This window comes from Onychostruthus taczanowskii, unplaced genomic scaffold, assembly GCF_017590055.1.
Source record: "Onychostruthus taczanowskii isolate IOZ18803 unplaced genomic scaffold, ASM1759005v1 scaffold178, whole genome shotgun sequence".
In the NCBI taxonomy this organism is placed as follows: domain Eukaryota; kingdom Metazoa; phylum Chordata; class Aves; order Passeriformes; family Passeridae; genus Onychostruthus; species Onychostruthus taczanowskii.
This window is the reverse complement of record NW_024498995.1, coordinates 123,400-142,426: the sequence shown is the minus strand read 5'-3', so window position 1 is coordinate 142,426 and position 19,027 is coordinate 123,400. Positions and strand designations below refer to the sequence as shown.

Sequence of the window (19,027 nt, the reverse complement as noted above, 5' to 3'; positions counted from 1 at the left end):
TTCTTTGATCATTTTAACCCGTTTGGGTGCTTCTGCAGTGTCGTTCACTCAGGGTGGAGGACCTGGAGCCATCACAGATAATTTAATCAGTTATATAAGCTTGTATGTATGGCTTAGATGTAGATCATGGTATAGATACTGTACTGCTCAGTGGAACAATTATAGTCCTGTGGCTTTTTGGTGGGAGGAGGTTTCTAATAGGCAAGAGGGCGAGCGATCACGTGCCCTAGGAAATGGAGCATGGCTGTGCCTTCATTCTGTTAAATAAAGCAGAAACAAAGTCAGCATTGAGTGGAAATGAAGTAGCTTCGAACCATAAATCACAGTATCGTCTTCCTCCCGTTTGGTGCCGTGTCTGTGCTTGGTGCTGGGGCTGCCCGAGTGTGTTTTTCGTTGAATGACCTGCTCTGGGTTTCCACCTCGATGGAGAGCTGCTGTTTTCCAATGGCTCAGTGCTGGCCCTGAGGTTGTGTGGCCCTTGGGCTCCTGCTGTCACATGGTGGCCCTTCAGCATCGATCGCCTTCCCCCGAGCTGCTGCAGCTCCATTGATATCAGCAGATACGCTGGGATCAATAATTTATTGTTGGGTTCAGAGCAGTGGGCTGGGTTAGAGCTGGAGCAGTGAAACAACGAAATGGGTTGGGAACAAGCACAGGGGGAGTAATTTCAGGAGCCACGGAGAGGAAAGGCGTGTGATGGCTCATGTTGGTGATGGTGGGGTGGAGAGCTGGTCCTTGTGGGACGGTGGCTGGAATCTGGTGGGGTTCAGGAATGCTTGGACTGCCCCTCTTGTGCCTCACTATCCTATTTCTTGTGCCTCATTATCCTATTTCTCGTGCCTCATTATCCTATTTCTGTGCAGAGGTGGAGAATACAAGTAGGGAAAAGTGGCTTCCTGCTGCAGGAGTGTATTATAAAACCTCCCTGACATTAGCTCAGGTTCCAGGCTGGCTTTTAACACTTCACACGTTCTTCTGGCTTAGGCAAAACTCTCTCCTTTTCAGGAGGGGTTTCTTCACAGAAAGAGTGGTCAGGCATTGGAAGGAGCTGTCCAGAGATGTGGAGTCCCCATCCCTGGACGTGGCACTGCGTGCTCTGGGCTGGGTGACAAGGTGGGGATCGGTCACAGGAGGGACTCAATGAACTTGGAGGGCTTTTCCAACCTCACTGGGATTCTGTCCTCAAATACTGTTCCAAATTTAGAGCAACTTCTGCCTTCCCTTGCCTCGGTCTTGTCCTGTAACTGTTATTCCTGCCTAATGGAGCACTCCAGAAAATGGGAAATTTTGAGGAAAACGAGCAGCCAAAGCTGGGACTTTGCTCCTTCTTGAACAGAGCCATTTCAAAATTCAGAGATCTTGCTACCTTCAGAAAGTCCCATTCCATGCTTCTTGTACTTCTGCCCCAGCCAAAAAGTGTGAGGAGTTTATAATGAAGTCTGCTGAGAGGTGATTTGGTGGTTTTGAGTACTGCATAATACTGCTGAATTGTCCAGGTAGTGGTGTTAAAGTTACAGGAATAGCTACACAAGTGGTCTTAAATTGTGGAAATAAACCCTTCATTGCTGGAGAAGGGAGCAGTGAGTTGTGGTGAGTGAGAAGGGGAGGCTCGGGGGGGATTTTCTCCTCCTCAGCTGCTCCTCAGCGTGAGATAGCTCCAGTGCTTGGCTTTTCCACCCTTTGTGTGCTTAGAAAGTCGCTGTTCTTCACTTTGGTGTTTTATATAAACTAACAACGTGACCGAAGGTTTCTTTGATCATTTTAACCCGTTTGGGTGCTTCTGCAGTGTCGTTCACTCAGGGTGGAGGACCTGGAGCCATCACAGATAATTTAATCAGTTATATAAGCTTGTATGTATGGCTTAGATGTAGATCATGGTATAGATACTGTACTGCTCAGTGGAACAATTATAGTCCTGTGGCTTTTTGGTGGGAGGAGGTTTCTAATAGGCAAGAGGGCGAGCGATCACGTGCCCTAGGAAATGGAGCATGGCTGTGCCTTCATTCTGTTAAATAAAGCAGAAACAAAGTCAGCATTGAGTGGAAATGAAGTAGCTTCGAACCATAAATCACAGTATCGTCTTCCTCCCGTTTGGTGCCGTGTCTGTGCTTGGTGCTGGGGCTGCCCGAGTGTGTTTTTCGTTGAATGACCTGCTCTGGGTTTCCACCTCGATGGAGAGCTGCTGTTTTCCAATGGCTCAGTGCTGGCCCTGAGGTTGTGTGGCCCTTGGGCTCCTGCTGTCACATGGTGGCCCTTCAGCATCGATCGCCTTCCCCCGAGCTGCTGCAGCTCCATTGATATCAGCAGATACGCTGGGATCAATAATTTATTGTTGGGTTCAGAGCAGTGGGCTGGGTTAGAGCTGGAGCAGTGAAACAACGAAATGGGTTGGGAACAAGCACAGGGGGAGTAATTTCAGGAGCCACGGAGAGGAAAGGCGTGTGATGGCTCATGTTGGTGATGGTGGGGTGGAGAGCTGGTCCTTGTGGGACGGTGGCTGGAATCTGGTGGGGTTCAGGAATGCTTGGACTGCCCCTCTTGTGCCTCACTATCCTATTTCTTGTGCCTCATTATCCTATTTCTCGTGCCTCATTATCCTATTTCTTGTGCCTCATTATCCTATTTCTGTGCAGAGGTGGAGAATACAAGTAGGGAAAAGTGGCTTCCTGCTGCAGGAGTGTATTATAAAACCTCCCTGACATTAGCTCAGGTTCCAGGCTGGCTTTTAACACTTCACACGTTCTTCTGGCTTAGGCAAAACTCTCTCCTTGTGCCTCATTATCCTATTTCTGTGCAGAGGTGGAGAATACAAGTAGGGAAAAGTGGCTTCCTGCTGCAGGAGTGTATTATAAAACCTCCCTGACATTAGCTCAGGTTCCAGGCTGGCTTTTAACACTTCACACGTTCTTCTGGCTTAGGCAAAACTCTCTCCTTTTCAGGAGGGGTTTCTTCACAGAAAGAGTGGTCAGGCATTGGAAGGAGCTGTCCAGAGATGTGGAGTCCCCATCCCTGGACGTGGCACTGCGTGCTCTGGGCTGGGTGACAAGGTGGGGATCGGTCACAGGAGGGACTCAATGAACTTGGAGGGCTTTTCCAACCTCACTGGGATTCTGTCCTCAAATACTGTTCCAAATTTAGAGCAACTTCTGCCTTCCCTTGCCTCGGTCTTGTCCTGTAACTGTTATTCCTGCCTAATGGAGCACTCCAGAAAATGGGAAATTTTGAGGAAAACGAGCAGCCAAAGCTGGGACTTTGCTCCTTCTTGAACAGAGCCATTTCAAAATTCAGAGATCTTGCTACCTTCAGAAAGTCCCATTCCATGCTTCTTGTACTTCTGCCCCAGCCAAAAAGTGTGAGGAGTTTATAATGAAGTCTGCTGAGAGGTGATTTGGGGATTTTGAGTACTGCATAATACTGCTGAATTGTCCAGGTAGTGGTGTTAAAGTTACAGGAATAGCTACACAAGTGGTCTTAAATTGTGGAAATAAACCCTTCATTGCTGGAGAAGGGAGCAGTGAGTTGTGGTGAGTGAGAAAGGGAGGCTCAGGGGGGATTTTCTCCTCCTCAGCTGCTCCTCAGCGTGAGATCTCTGTCACCCAGGTGGGAAAATGCCCTGGAGACAAGAGGTTGGATGGCAAATGTGGCCATTCCAGTGGTGTTCCCACTTTCTGGGCTGTGGAGTGAAATCAGTGGCAGGATGGTGATGTCAAGACAACCAGGAATGACTGACATCAGTGGAGGGAGATGTTTGTCTGACCAGATAGTCAGGGGGTGATTAGGAGGGAAGAAAAGTGTTACTGCACAGGGAAACCTGGGTTGTGTTCCAGCACACGTCAGAAATTTTTAACAGAGCACTAGAAGGGGGTTGCTTACTTTCCCCCCTTACATGTTTGTCCCCTTTGTACTCAAACCATCGGAGCGCTCCACAACAAGAAATGAATTCCCCCAAAATTACAGTGTAAAATAACCATTCCCTGACTCCTGGTTTATGGGTCGTGGATGGGCTGAATGAACCAAACAAGGAATTAAATTTGGGTTAGTGGCTGAACTCGTGCACAAAAGCTGTTTTGAAGAGTTCTTTTTTCAGAAGTTTGAATTTAAAAGGGGGAAGTTGAAATACTTCAGGTTGTTTCGTTTGTGAACCTCCAAGTTCTGTATGAATTTGGAGATAAACACAAGTTGGCCTTGAGTAAGGACAGAATAGGGAGCTGGGGATTAATTAATTAACTAGGATTAACTAGTTCTGATTCTTGTAACTTACTGAGGGATGTTACTGGAGCCACACAGCTGCTGGGAGGGAGTGAGGACTCTGCAGGAATCAGTCTGTAGTCGGTCTAAATTAAAGTGTTGTTAATTAATAATGTTTTCTGTGTGGCCAGGCTAGACAGGGCTTGGAGCAACCTGGGGTGGTAGAAGGTGCCCCTGCCCATGGCAGGAGGTGGAGCAGAATGAGCTTTAAGGTCCCTTCAAACCCAAACCATTCAACCATTCGATGGTTCTGATATTTTTCTGTTGCTGTTGGTTGCTTCTCCTCTTTCCTCTGTACATTTCTGTTCATTTATTTTGCCTTTAGAGGTGTGTGTGTGTCCAAGTTCAGGCCTTCCATGGCCGTTTCAAGACCATGAGCATTTCCCTGCCCTGTCCCAATCTGCCCCTGACCTCCCTTGTTGAGCCAAGCACTGGGAACTTCCACAAGGTTTTACAGAGGGTGGGGAAACACCAAGCAACAAATGCTTCTTGGGAGTGGAAATATTTCCTTTCTCTTCCACTTCGTGGCATCAAACATGCCATGAGAGCTTTCCTAAAGGGAAGGTCCCTCCTTCACTGCTGCTGGTCACAGCACTGACCCTTTCCACAGGTTAAATTGGCCTGTTCCAGACCCAGGACTCACTGAAGGATTGGAGGCTGAAGGCCACTTTCCCCATGGGTGGATATTTTGGGTTTGCTTGGAGCTTTTTAGGCTCTCCTGCAGCAGGATTTCAGGCTGCTGTTCATCTACACCATGTTTTCCTTCCTGCCTCAATCCTCACGCTGGAATCAAGAGGCACATGTGTCCGTGTGGGTTACATAAAAATTCACACAGAAGGTCTCTCAGCCTCAAAGACACACTGTGAATGGTAATTAATAAAGGAAGAAGTGTATTAAGGCAAGGAAATTGCCTCAAAAGTGTTTTTTAATTTATTTTGATGATCAGCTTGAATAATTTATTGGAATATTTCATAATGTACCAGTAAATGGACTGCTGGGAACATTTAGAAAAAATAATTAAGTCTTAGCAACTGGCCACCTCAGTGCAGTAGTTTCTGGTGGAAAATCTTAGGCTTTTGAGCAATGTGTGTGTTGTGTGCACCCAAATCCAAGCTCCCAGGATAAATTCCTGGGTCACAATTTTCAGAACGTTTCTCTTGTTACAGGTTAAAAAACCTGATGTGGGAAGGGCCAAAATAAATCCTGGGATATATCCATCAATCCCAATTCCTGGTTGGGAAATCACATTTACAAGGTTTTTACCTTCCACAAGCTTTGCCAGGCAGAGCAGCTGTGGAAGTTCCTCCTTGATGAAGATGAGGTGGAGCCACACATCTTACTTTGTCCCTTACCTTAATGTGGGATAATTTATTGGGAAAACAAATGAAGTCAGGACAGGCAAGACCATCCCAAGGAGAGAGAGCCTCAGGTCACTGTTATGTGTTGGTAGCACACAAGAAACAGCCATGTAAGTAATTCCAAACTGCCAAAACGTGGAGAAGCTGCTGCCATGTGCAGCTGTGAACCAGATTTGGGGAATGGTGTTGGTTTGTTGGGTTTGGTTGTGTTTTTTCCTTTAAATGGGCAGTCAGCTGAGTTGGTGTCTCCAGTTGTGGGTTGTGTAATTTTGCACAAATTCCTTCGTGCCTTCATTTTTTCCCTTTTTTATGCTGTGTCCCTGAGCTACTTTGGTTTCTAAATTCAGGCCTTACATATTTATCTGTGCCATTCAATTAGACCACATCCCCAATGCTGCTCTATAGTTTCACAGTATGTGGGAAATTTGGTAATTAAATGCATGCAAATGCTGCAAGAATAGAATAAATTAATTTTCCTTAATATCAGCAGGCCATTTGGTGATGTCTCAGAGATAATGTGACCAACATACTGGCTCTTCTCTCCCCTTCTTGCCACCTTTTTTGAGTCTTCACTGTTATTGCTCTAGAAATAGTCAGGTTTATAGGAAGAGAATCCTGACCCCCGCTGCACTCTGGAATTACATAAGGAGGGAGATCTGTACTCCAGGTTTTTTTGGATCTCCAAATAAAACCTGAGCTGGAAACAGCATTTGAGCCCTACGTGTGCGGTGCAGCTTCAGACTGATGTGTGGATCAGGGTGTAAAAGGTTGTGTCACAGCAGTTGCAAGGGATAACCTGAGATCTCTCAGGAATGATTTGCACTGAGTGTTCCAGCTTTGAAATTTCTCTGCTGAGGGCTGGGATCTCCAGGTATTCTTACCAAGGACTCAGTTATTTCTTGGGTTTTATTTATTCCTGAAGGCCACTGCGCTCCAGAGAGTTGTGGTTCTCTGTGTTGGCTTCCCTGAACTCCTCCCACGTGAATTCAGCACAATCCTCATGGCCTGGGCAGGCTGAAATAGCTGAATTTCAACAATTCAACCCCATGTCATGGTTTCCAAGGAATCTGAAAGTCATTCTTTCCTCCAGATCTTTAATATTTATTTGGATGCTGTGTTTGTGTTGCCTTAAAAGATGTGACCTTACTGGTTATCTTCTTCCTTGCTTGAGGGACCTTATTCCAGGCAGCTCTGGGGTTTGTTTTGTGCCATATCCTCGTGGTTTTTGTGCCATATCCTCACAGGTTTTTGTGCCATATCCTCATGGGTTTTGTGCCATATCCTCGTGGTTTTTGTGCCATATCCTCGTGGGTTTTGTGCCATATCCTCGTGGTTTTGTGCCATATCCTCACGGTTTTTGTGCCTTTCCTCTTGGATTTGGTGTCTGTGTCCCTCCCCAAGCACCGTGTCGGGGCTGGGTTCTCTTCCAGCCTGCAGCACTGCAGTGCTGTTGCATCAGTGCAGGGTTTCTGTCATTCCTCTCCTCCCTTGGCCTCTTCTGGAGTGAGAACAGCCTGACTAGGTAGCAGCAGCTCAGAAATGCAAGGTATTCCTGGTATTCCTGCTGCTGGTTCTGGGCCTGGCAGGAGGAGCAGAGCTGCAGAGCTCTGGTGGGCGGCTGCATTCGGGGGAACCAACTTCCTCAAGCTCTGCTGCTCGTGGCAGTGGGTGGAGGAGAGCAAGGGGCTCCGTGGAGGGATGGGGCAAACCCTGCCAAGGCAGGCTGGAGGCTCTGGGAGCTTGTCCTCACCTGTGCCCTGCAGCCCTCCCTTTGCTTTTGTTGATTGTGGTGTATCTGATGCCAACAGGACCCCGTGTCCAACCCAAATAATCAGAGAACTTGAACTTTCAGGAATTACATTTGTGCTTGATGGAAGTATTTTTAAATGATTTCATTTTTATGGCCTCAGTTTAATAGAAACCCTCATAATTTATAGAATTATGGAATGGTTTGGGTTGGGAGGGACCTTAAAGCCCATCCAGTCCCACCCCTGCCACTAGCCCAGGTTGCTCCAAGCCCTCTCCAGCCCGGCCTTGGACACCTCCAGGGATCCAGGGGCAGCCCCAGCTTCTCTGGATAACCTGTACCTCAGCACCCTCCCAGGGAGGTGTTTCTTTATAAAATTCTGTAAAATGAAAGGGTGAGATTTGACTTCCCAGTGCAGAGCTGTGGTGTGCTCAGGAGCAGGTGAGGCAGGGAAGCCTGGTGAGGGCTTGGCCCTACCTAAAGAGCATTCAGAATTCTCCTTGGACTTGGTGAAGTCATTAGGGAACTTCTCATAGCTGCAGAAACACCTGATAGGGCGCCAAGGTGCATTTTTTGGGAGTGCTCACATTGGTGCTGGTGCTGTTGTAAACAGTTGTTGTTCCTCCTGTGTGTACCAGGGACTGCTTTGCTAAACACCTTGTTAGCAGAGTGAGGAATGTGCTGGTACCCTGGACCAGGCCCAACACCTGGTCCAACTTGATCTGCCTTGGAATTTTGTCTAAAAATCGGTTTTGCTGAGAGCAGTGACTGGTCAAACTGTTTTTGCAGGAAAATAGTGGTTTTGAGAATGAAGTTGCTTTTCAGAATGTTTTTTCTAGAGTAGGTTGTGTTCAGGAGGGCCCAAGTTGGGGTGGCCACCAGTGGGGCTGGGGGAGATCCTACAAGCTGCTTCTTGCTTGTAGAACTCAGTGAAGTGACACCTTGGGCAGTGACAGGTGGGTTCAGCTGTGCCCAGCCTTGGTGTGCACGTGCCTGGAGCTCGTTTTGGGGATGAAACCAGCAGCTCTGCTCCTCTGCATCACCCTGATGCCTTCAGTTTTAGTTTTCCTATTTCCCAGGTTCTGTACTGCATTGGTATATAGCTCTGAACTTCATATAAAGTGTTTTAGCAAGTTCTCACAGTTCAGTCACACAAAACAATCCTTTTCCAGCCCCAGAACCAAGGGCAGTGCTGCAGCTTCAAGCCCAAAAAGTGCAAACAGCAGAAAATGGAGGAGAGCAATCTGGGAGGATGGGACTTCATAACCTGGAGCTGGAATTGGACAATTAACCCAATATAGACATGGACCAAAACTTATAAAAGTGTGAAAACTGATGACTGGGTGTCCATCTTGGGTGGAGCCACGGCCGGGCTCTTGTGCTGCCCAAGGTGTGTCCATTGAGGATATCTTTTTAATAAACCCCTACTTTATTCTTTAACTCTGTGTAGCTCTGTTCCAGGAGCCCCTCAAGGCATCACCTACAGCCTCAGGGCCCGAAAAGTATAAATAAAAATATTTAATTGTATGAAAAACTCGTGACCATTGTCCATCTTGGGTGGACAGTGATCCAAGAGCCAGTGAGCCATCTTGGGTGGACAACAGGAGCCACGGCCGGGCTCTTGTGCTGCCCAAGGTGTGTCCATTGAGGATTTCCTTTTAATAAACCCCTACTTTATTCTTTAACTCTGTGTAGCTCCAGGAGCCCCTCAAGGCATCGCCTACAGCCTCAGGACCCGAAAAGTATAAACAAAAATATTTAATTGTATGAAAAACTCATGACCATTGTCCATCTTGGGTGGACAGTGATCCAGGAGCCAGTGAGCCATCTTGGGTGGACAACAAGAGCCACAGCTGGGCTCCTGTGCTACCCAAGGTGTGTCCATTGAGGATTTCCTTTTAATAAACCCCTACTTTATTCTTTGTGTGTAGCTCCAGGAGCCCCTCAAGGCATCACCGTGGGGATGTGCAGAGCGGGGCTCCCCGTGCCTCTGCCCGCGCTGTTCTGACCTCGTGCCCGTGTTTTTCCCCCCGCAGAGCTGACCTGCCCGGGGTGCAACATCTCTAAAGAAGCTGCTGCAGGATGAAAAGATGGCAGCGCGGCTGCTCGCACCACCAGGCCCCGAGAGTTTTAAACCCTTCACTCCGGAGTCGCTGGCCAACATCGAGAAACACATCGCGGAGCTGAAGAAGAAGCAGCGCTCCAAGCAGGACAGCAGCCACCGGGACGACGATGAAGACAGCAAACCAAAACCAAACAGTGACCTTGAGGCGGGCAAGAATTTGCCTTTCATCTACGGGGACATCCCTAAAGGGCTGGTTGCTGTGCCACTGGAGGACTTTGACCCTTATTATATGACCCAGAAAGTGAGTCCGCAAGGAAGGAGTTGCTAAAGTGCCTTTTTTTTTGCCTTGGGAAATTACAGGTTTGGGTATGGTTTAAACAGAAGATAAAAAAAGAGGGAGTCTTGGATGGGGATCGTTTGGTTGTTTTGTTTTCTTGTGTATTTTTCTGTGAGGTTTAATGATCGCTTCTATCACCTCAGTCTTTAAGGATGGAGTTAAGAGAAGCTCTGGAAACTAAAAATAGTTCAATTTGTGCTAATGTGCCAATTTTAACCATCAGGGCAATAAGAAGAATTTAATTGAGGAGTAACAGTGAGGGTTTCAGTGTGTATTTCATCACTTGCATGGAATTCAGTCTGAAGTTGATGGTTATGAAGCACTGGGACACAGAATCATGGCAAAAAAGGAGACTAATTAACTTGCTTTCATCTTAATTTTTATTTGTCTAAGGTGATGTGGCAGGAAGCATTTATGGGTGCTGAGGTGTTTGAAGAAATGGTGTCATGAGGAGATGGTTGGCAAACTGCTGGGGATGAAGGGGAGGGATCCACTGGTGATGGGATGAGGAGCATGGTCACTGATTTCATTAGAAGCAAAACTGAAGTTTTTCAGTGTTTAATTTCATGAGTGACCAATACTTGATGAGTTTTTGTGGGACAGACGTTCAGAAGTGACTCTGGGGCTGGCAGGGCATCATTCACGTGAAATCAGCTGAATTTGGGGAGTGATGGGAGTAACTGACCCTTCTTTACTGTGTTCACACTGATGAATTTAATGGTTGGTTGCGTCAATTAATTCTTGTGTCCAGAGTGCTGAGGGCAGGTTCTGACTCAGAACAGGGCTGTGAAATTTGGGGATCTGTGTTTGCATCGTGGTGCCCAGCTGATGTGCTCCTCCAGGAGATGCACCACCAGGAGCTGCTGTGGGAGCTTAGTTATCCTCAGGAATACTCCATTTATTAAACAAATATTTCCTCTTTATTAAACCAATCTGGTTCTGGTTAGAGCAGGTCATGGAATTACAGAATTTGGGTTGGGAGGGACCTTAAAGCCCATCCAGTGCCACCCCTGCCAGGGACAGGGACACTTTCCACTGTCCCAGGCTGCTCCAAACTCTGTCCAGCCTGGCCTTGGACACTTCCAGGGATCCAGGGACACCCACAGCTTCTCTGGGCACCCCGTGCCAGGGCCTCCCCACCCTCACAAGAGAACTCCCAAGGTCTCTTGACCCCTTTTCCCACCACAGAAGTGTTAGGAAATGTCTGTGATCCCACTGCCAGAGCTCTGCAGCCTCTCTGTGCCTGTGAGGTGAAGGGGTGGTGTCAGTGGGAGAACTGGGCTGATTCCTGTTTTTTCCTGGCCGAAGCAGGGGCAGAGCTCCGTGGTTCTCAACATTCCACCCCAAACAGGAGGCCCAGGGATCCCCCTTATCCCTCCTGCTGCATCCTTCTCCACGTTTGCCTCCCAACACGAGGCTATTAATAAACCTTTCATTTTTAGAGGGAGAGATGAGCTGCGTTCCCCTCTCTGAAGGCATCTGTCACATCTCCGGGAGCGCCGTGTGGAATCCTTGGTGGGCTGAGCTGCAGGGAAGGTTCTGGAGATGGGAGCAAACCCCCCCAGCCCTGCTGACCTCCAGCAGGGTCTGGCTCTCCCCACGAGCCCTGAATCCTCTGCTCCCTGTCATGTCCATCTCAGCATGGCCTTGCTTTGCTGCTCCTTGCTGCTTCCAATACTCAGTGACTTTCCACAAAGAATTTTTTTTTAAGGCCATTAAAAAAAAGGCCCTTCTCTGAATCATCAGGAATTACGAATCTGCTTGAATCATGGGAAGTTTTCCAAGATTTTTTTTTTCTCCCCCACCCTCTCTCCAGAAGGCTTTGCATCACAGGTCTTTGCTTTTGCAGCGTGCACGGGGACAAATCAGCTGGTTGCTTTTCCCTGCAGGAGGACACAGTGATCTTGGTTTGTCTAAGGAAACTGAAACTGCATTTTAACAGAGCAGCTGAACCTCCCAGCACCTGTAAACTGATATTTAAAGGAGAAACAGTGTGACCTGGAAACAGAACCGTGGCACAGGGAGTCACAAGTCCAGCCATGGGTTTGTCCAAGGTGCTGCTCTTCCCTCTGCTCAGTTTCATTTTGCAATATGAGAGTCACAGAATCCCAGAATCCATGAAGTTGGAAAAGACCTCCAGGATCAAGCTCAGCTTGTTCCCAGCTCTGGACACATTCTAGCCCCTGAGTGTCTTGAAGTGAGGGGTAAATCATGGCTCTGAGGAGAGTCTGGAATCCCTTTTCTTGCAGGCAGCAGGTTTGGGAGCTGCTTTAGCTCCTTTCTGTCTCTGTGTAAGGACCAAAAAGAATTTTTTCATGAGTTCTTGTTTTACAACTTGTAATGGCCTTCCAGTTCCTGGCCTGAAGCACAGGCTAGGAGCAATAGTTACCCATTTTTGTTATGGAAACCCAAACCATTTCAATTAATATATCCAGAAGGCAGGTACATGAACTTCTTTGTTCCCACATGCAAAGAAAACTCAGGAAAAACCCTGTGTGAGCAGCCCCAGCCTTGGGAGCAGAGCAGCCTCACGGCCTTAAATCCTTCAGTGTTTATTAAGACATCAGGGACATCTTCCTCTTTCATTCCTACAGCCAGGATTTCCATTTTGGATGTTTCCCCATCTTCTACACCTCTCTTTCCTTCTGATCCATTTTCCCTCTGCCAAGTCGGGGCCTTGCTCCTCAAGCACCTTCCATTTCCAATCCCCTGGAATCTCATCCCTGCTGCAGGATGAAGTGAAGGTGCTCCTGCTTCTGCAAAGGCTGCAGTGCTGAGGCAGCAGAAGGTCCCTGGGTATTCAGTGAATTGAGGATAACTTTGGGTGGATGGATTTCAGAGGGAAAAGGAAGCCTGTCCCCACACACGTGAGCTCTGGGGCTGGGCTGGGACATCCCAGGTCACCTATGGTGCCACAGGAGCACCTGAGGATCAGGAGCCTTCGTGCCAAGGGAGTGACTTGCAGCTTTGTCAAGTCACATGCCAGGTTTGGAAACGGGCCCTGTGGGCCCAGAATGTCACCTTGGCCCAGGAAAATCACAGGGATGTGAGGGACCAGCTGCGGGAGGCACGTCTGGCTCCGGGATGTGCCTCAGGAGCCTTGGCCCGTGGTGTCTGCAGGGAGAGGTGGTGACTCTGCAAGGTCACGACACTGTTCCTGGCTTTGCATTTCAGTGAAGTCACCAAAACAGAGGAAAGAGTCAGAGGCATCCCAAAAATCAGGTTTTTATTATTATTTCCAACGCCTCAGTGCTTTTCCCAGGCCTTGAGTGCTTAGTGGTGTTTTTTTCTTGCACTCTGTCTCTCCAGTTGGCTTCAAAGGAGCAGGAAAAGTGAGTGGGGAAGGGAAAGAGTGAAGAAAAGAGATTGGATTCCCTGGCAGTCGTGTTCTGCAGTCCTCCCCAGGTGCTGGAGGGAAGGCAGGGTGTGATGGAGCTGCTGGCTGTTGGTGCTGTGGATCCAGGGAATGCCAAGTGTGGGATCTGCTCCCATCTCCTAAACAACTGCAGCCCACTCGTGATGGGGGAAAAGGTGGAGAATTATTTCTGGCCCAGAGGCACAGTGGATTTCCTTGCACAGGCAGATTGTGAGGTCGATAAAACTTAAAAATTAGGAACTCTCTCCAGCAGCTCCACATGCTCCCAGGGCAGCTCTGCAGGTGGGGTCATCCCCCCTCCCTGCTGGGGGCTCAGGGGGCTCCTTGTGCACCTCAAACCCTTCTCCCCAGGGCTGCTCTCAGGGCTGGTTGTGTCTGTAATTAATTCAGCCCACAGGGTGCCTGAGTTTGCTGTAAATTCCTTTTCCAGCAGCCCCAGTGGCTCGCTCAGGGTGTCACCAGGAAGTCACCGCTCTCCCCTGCTCCTGCAGGAATGTGCTCCCATATGTTCTGAGGCTGTTCCTGAAGCTGTTTGCTTCTCAAATCTGCCCACTCCCCCTCGCTCCTCAGCCATTGCAGAACTGCTCAGTGGCAAACCTGCAGGAAGCAGGAATGTTTTAAATCTTGATGGAGCTGGAATGATTCTTGCCATCCCCCAGTTGGTTCTGTTGCTCTCCCAAGCACAGTCATCATTTTGCAGATTGATTTTTATGAAACCTTCTTTTTATGGAGAAGGTTTTGGTGAGTCCTGATGAACTTGATGGAAACTAAAGAGGATGGAGTTTTTTCACAGCTCTAACAAAGGGAGGCTTTGGGAAGTCCAAGCAGACAAAACCATCTCTTAAACTGACTGCAAAATACCTTTTTCCAGGTATCACCTTCCTCTGAGTTTTGAGCTTTGCTTCAGCACATCTTAAAAGCTCTTAAGGATGTTCTTGGCCCAGATCCAGAAAATGTTTTAAGAGCTTGCAGCCATTTTGAAATGGAGTTTTAATATGTCAGCAGCAGAATGGAAAACTAAAAGAGGGTTTAAATTGCCAAACATTTCTTGGCTTTTGGGCTTTCCTTTCTATTGACAAGACCAAGTAGAGATTTACTGAGGATTTTAGAGGGTACACGGGGGAATGGTGGATCTCAGAACTGTCATAATCCATGAGCAGACTGGAATTCTGACAGCTCACTGCTGCGAGGGCTGTGCTGAAAGGCACAGGGATGATGGGCTTTACAGCAGGAACAACTCAACAGGTTTTGTGGCCCAAAAGGAGAAATCTGGGCAGAGCACAGGGAGAAAACAAAGACCTGCCTTAGGTGCAGTCACATAACGGGTGAGGAGCCAAGCAAGAAGGACGTGGAGTTCATGTTTGGTTGGCAGTGGGGTGAAAACTCAGATGTCTTCATGGAAAGGGTGCTCAGGCTTTGGAGGGGGCTGCCCAGGGGGGTTTGGAGTGCCCATCCCTGGAGATGTCCAGGGAATGGCTGGAGGTGGCACTCAGCACCCTGGGCTGGGTGATTTGGCCACAAGCTGCACTCGATGCTCTTGGAGAACTTTTTCAACCACGGGGATTTGGGGATTCTGTGGTTTTACAGCAGGCAGTGCCAAATTCCTGAGTCAGTCCTGGAGAAAGTGGGTGTTCATGTGATCCCTGCCGTGTGCCGGCACCAAGGGCTCCCACCCTCGTCTGGGGCACTTCCCATCCACCTGCCCCAGCTCACTTTTGGGTTGTTCCACCTCCAGGAAGCCACACACACATCCCTGTGTCTCCAGGGGAGGGATGGCTTTACTCCTGGCTTGCTGGTTTTGGCTGAATGAGCCACAGGCTCCTGCCTGGGGATTTTTCCCATGGAAAATGGAGACACAATGGGGCTGAGCCACCTCTCAGAATTCCTGAGTGGGGTTTGGGAAGTTCCTGTCTTCTTCCAGCTCCCCTTGTCCCACGTAATGTCCAGCACGGTCCTGCTGGAGGGTTCATTGCTCAAAAGGTGTGGGAGATTTGGGAGATCCTTTTTAAAGAGATTTAAAAGGAAGGGGATGTGAGTCCTGGAAAGTTGGTGGTGTCAGGGAGTGGGGGAGAGCTGATTCCTAGAATTGAGTGTCCCCTGAGCACTCTGTAATGGCAATTTTGCAAAACTTTGGGCCTTTTAGGAGGTTTGTCCATGCCAAGGTGAATTGGTCATTAATTCTTGATGCTGCAATTTAAGAGCTGTCCAGGACTGTCTTTAAAGTGCTTTTGGTGGGGATGCATTAGTGGTTCTGCTAACGAACCTTCCTCTGTCTGTGCTGAACCACAATCTGATTTTGATTTCCTTTGCAAATAATTTACTGCTCAATGGTCTAATTTAACCAAACGAGCTCAAACGTGTTGTTTCATTGACGAGGAAAATGACAAATTTCCTAAGAGTCTCCTGGGGAAGCCTGTGCTGGCAGGGAGCCCTGCTGGATTCCCTGGGGTTGGGCTCTGAGCTCAGCCAGTCTTTAGGAGACAGGAGTGAGTCCAGCTGTGCTTTGGGGCCATCCTGGAGAGGATAAAAACAGGATAAATGGTGCCAGGGGAGGGGCTTTGGCTTCTCAGTGCACACAAATTGCATTTTCCCCTCTGGTTGGGACGGTGGGTGCTCTGGCTGTGCTGCTGTGGAGCACCCACAGACCCGGTTTGCTCCTGCTGCTCCTGGTGCTGCTCTCTGCAGGGAGATGGACCAGCAGGATTCTGCTCCACGCTCACATGGATCATTGCACAGGTTCTTCATGAAGAATGAACCTGAAGTTCATTCCACAGGTTCTTCATGAAGAAACGAACCTGAAGTTCATTCCACAGGTTCCTAATGAAGAATGAACCTGAAGTTCATTCCACAGGTTCTTCATGAAGAATGAACCTGAAGTTCATTCCACAGGTTCTTCATGAAGAATGAACCTGAAATTCATTCCACAGGTTCCTAATGAAGAATGAGCCTGAAGTTCATTCCACAGGTTCCTAATGAAGAATGAGCCTCACATCCTCACCAGCTCTGTGGGGAAGAGCAGTGAGGTTGCTGTGCTGGGGGTGACCTGTGCCCACTGGCCTGGGGGACCCTGCCCTCACATTTTGGTCCTGTTTGCCTGTCAGTCTGTCTTTCCAGGGATTTGTGACAGTGGGATTTGCTGTCGTTGTTTGGGGAGTGTGGTAACTCACTTGTGGGGGTTTTGAATAAGTTTGAGACAAGACCTCTGAGTTGTTTTTAGTGAGGCAGTTTATTTTCTTATTTTCTACCTAAGTAAGAAGGGTGAGTTCAGCTCACATTGTTACAGCATCACTCAGAAAGTTACAAGACCTTTTTAAGAGTTATTAACCAATTAAACACTGCTAGCAAAGATATTTATATTTTTGACTCAATCCTTAAATATTTCATCTTGTAGACCCATACTACAGTGTAAATTTTGTTAGCCCATCATGTTATAACACACAAACCTATAGTGCTGTATTCAAACTCCTTCTTACCTCTGTAACTACTTTTTTCTATATCCTAAACTAATTTTTCTATATCCTAACTAATTTTTTCTATATCCTAAACTCTAAAACTTCAAACTTTCCTTTACTAAGCTTAACGTGTCCCTACTTTAAATCCACATTCTCATTTTTAACACTTAAGTTTAAAGGCCTCTTCCGAGGTCTCGGATCAAATCCTGTGTTTAATTTTAAATTTCAGCTTACAAAGCTCAAATCCTGAGAGCTCTTTACATTTCACATTCCAGCAGGAAGGAGGCAGGGGCTGTGCTCCTGAGCCTCTGGGACCTGGGTTAATAAAGGAATAAAGGCTGTGGGAGAGGAAAGAGGGGCTTGGCTGGGAGATTTGGCTTCTGCCCTGGCTGAGGTCTCAAATTAAATGGATTTTTTGGAGCAGAATTACCCCTGGAGTCCTGGTGGGTGATGCCCGTGATGTTCAGGTGTCTTGTACCCTAATGGGAGCTTCATAAAGGAGATTATTTAAAAAAAAAAAAAACCAACAGAAAATGCTGGGTTTTTACCCTGGAATTTTGTCTGCTTTGTACAATTCCTGCTGTGATTTTCCTGCATTAACTCTCTCTCTTTTCTCTCTTTCTTTTTTCTCTGCAGACCTTTGTAGTACTAAACAGAGGGAAAACACTCTTCCGATTTAGTGCCACACCTGCCTTGTACATTTTAAGTCCTTTTAATCTGTTTAGAAGAATAGCTATTAAAATTTTGATACATTCATATCCTTTTCATTACTGAATTACCTTTGTGTGTTCGTTGAAAATCTCGTAGCTGTCGTTGTTTGCTCAGTTCACAAATAGAAATGCCAGTTCTGCGCCTGGAGATGTCTCAGGATGTGCACAAAATCCAGATTTTTACTGGAGGAAAAAGCAGTTCTGTAGCCACATCAAGGGAAATTCTCCTTTATTCTCCCTGTTCACACACACGGATGAGTTTGTGCTTCACGTGAAGGGCAGTTAGGTTTTAAGAGCTACTGAAATGGTTAAGTTGATAATTTTAATGAAATTAAAATTAATAAAATTCATTTAAATTCAGATATAATGAAAGAAATACTAGAATATTGCATGGAAATAAATAGACTTATTATCTGGAGAACAAGCCACAGCCACCTTTCAGTAATTAGACACTAATTTCTTGCTCTTTTGGCATCTCTAAAACATCTTCCTAATGGCAAAGCTCTTCCAGAATGTCCCACTGCAGAGCTTTGGAAGCACCATGGGATGGTGTTATTAGGAGAAAAAAATAATGTATTTTATCGACTGAGCAGCTCCACCCTGTTTATTTATTTATTTTTAGAAAATGCCTCTAAAATGGAAACACATCCATGGGTTTTGAGGCTGCTGTGATCTCCCTTCCTGCCTCTCAGCTGGAGGAAAAGCTTTTCCATCTTTGCAGAGCTGACTTGGGAATATTTCCTTTGGCTCTGAGTTGTTTCTTGTGGCCTTTGCCCCACAGCTGAGGGATGAATCTCTGCCAGGCCGAGCCCGGGGGGCTCGCTCTGAGTCTCTGAAATCGTTCTGGAAGGGGAATTTCGGCATTTGAGCGCGCTGCCCCCGGCTCGGTGCCTGCTGGAGGGATGGCTCGGGGCAAGCTTCCTTCAGAGCTCTCTGACTCGCTGGGACAGAGCATGGGTTTATAGAAAATGAATTTCAAAAGTGCATTAAATTGAAATAAACCAGAGAATTCACCAAAAGGTGGCATAAAATCTTATTTATGTAGTCATATATGTTATATAGTACATATGTATATATAGTATAATTATATATAGTTATATCCATATTTAATTACATAAAAGTAGATTAAATTGAAATGAACCAGAGAATTCATCAAAAGGTGGCATAAAATCTTATATATGTAGTGCTATATGTTATATAGTACATATGTATATATAGTATAATTATATATAGTTATATGTAGTTATATCTATATCTAATTACATATATAGTTATATAGTTAAATATATAACTATATATATAAATATATGTATATATGGGTATATAATTGTATTAGTATATAAATAGTATAAAATATATATATAGTATATATAATACAGTATATAAATATAGATAGTATATATTTCTATTTACATTGTCTATATAGTATATATTTATATTTACAATATTTATGCAGCATATAAATATTGCATAGAGCAGTGTATATAACATATAGACTATATAATACAGTATATAAAAATATATAGCATATAAGAGTATGTAAATATTATTTATAATACAGTGTGTACAGGAGATAGACATTGTATGTAATACAATGCTTTAAATATAAATATAAAATAATATTAAATAAAATGTAAATAATAAAGAAATAATATAAAATAATATATATAAATTATATATAAATATATATATTTATATGTAATATATAAAATATATAAATAATTATATATATTT

At 46.2% G+C, this 19,027-nt stretch overlaps 1 protein-coding gene across 3 annotated transcripts in view; it reads left to right on the top strand.

Moving 5' to 3' along the window:
- The window catches only part of SCN8A (sodium voltage-gated channel alpha subunit 8), a 62,683-nt gene that overhangs the window by 2,284 nt on the left and 41,372 nt on the right, over positions 1-19,027 (top strand). For all 3 annotated transcript variants that reach the window (XM_041400342.1, XM_041400340.1, XM_041400341.1), the window contains exons 2-3: positions 9,390-9,719; positions 17,220-17,338. In XM_041400342.1, coding sequence (XP_041256276.1) covers positions 9,444-9,719; positions 17,220-17,338 — 395 coding nt within the window. In that variant the 5' untranslated portion in view covers positions 9,390-9,443. The remainder of the gene's footprint in view (positions 1-9,389; positions 9,720-17,219; positions 17,339-19,027) is intronic.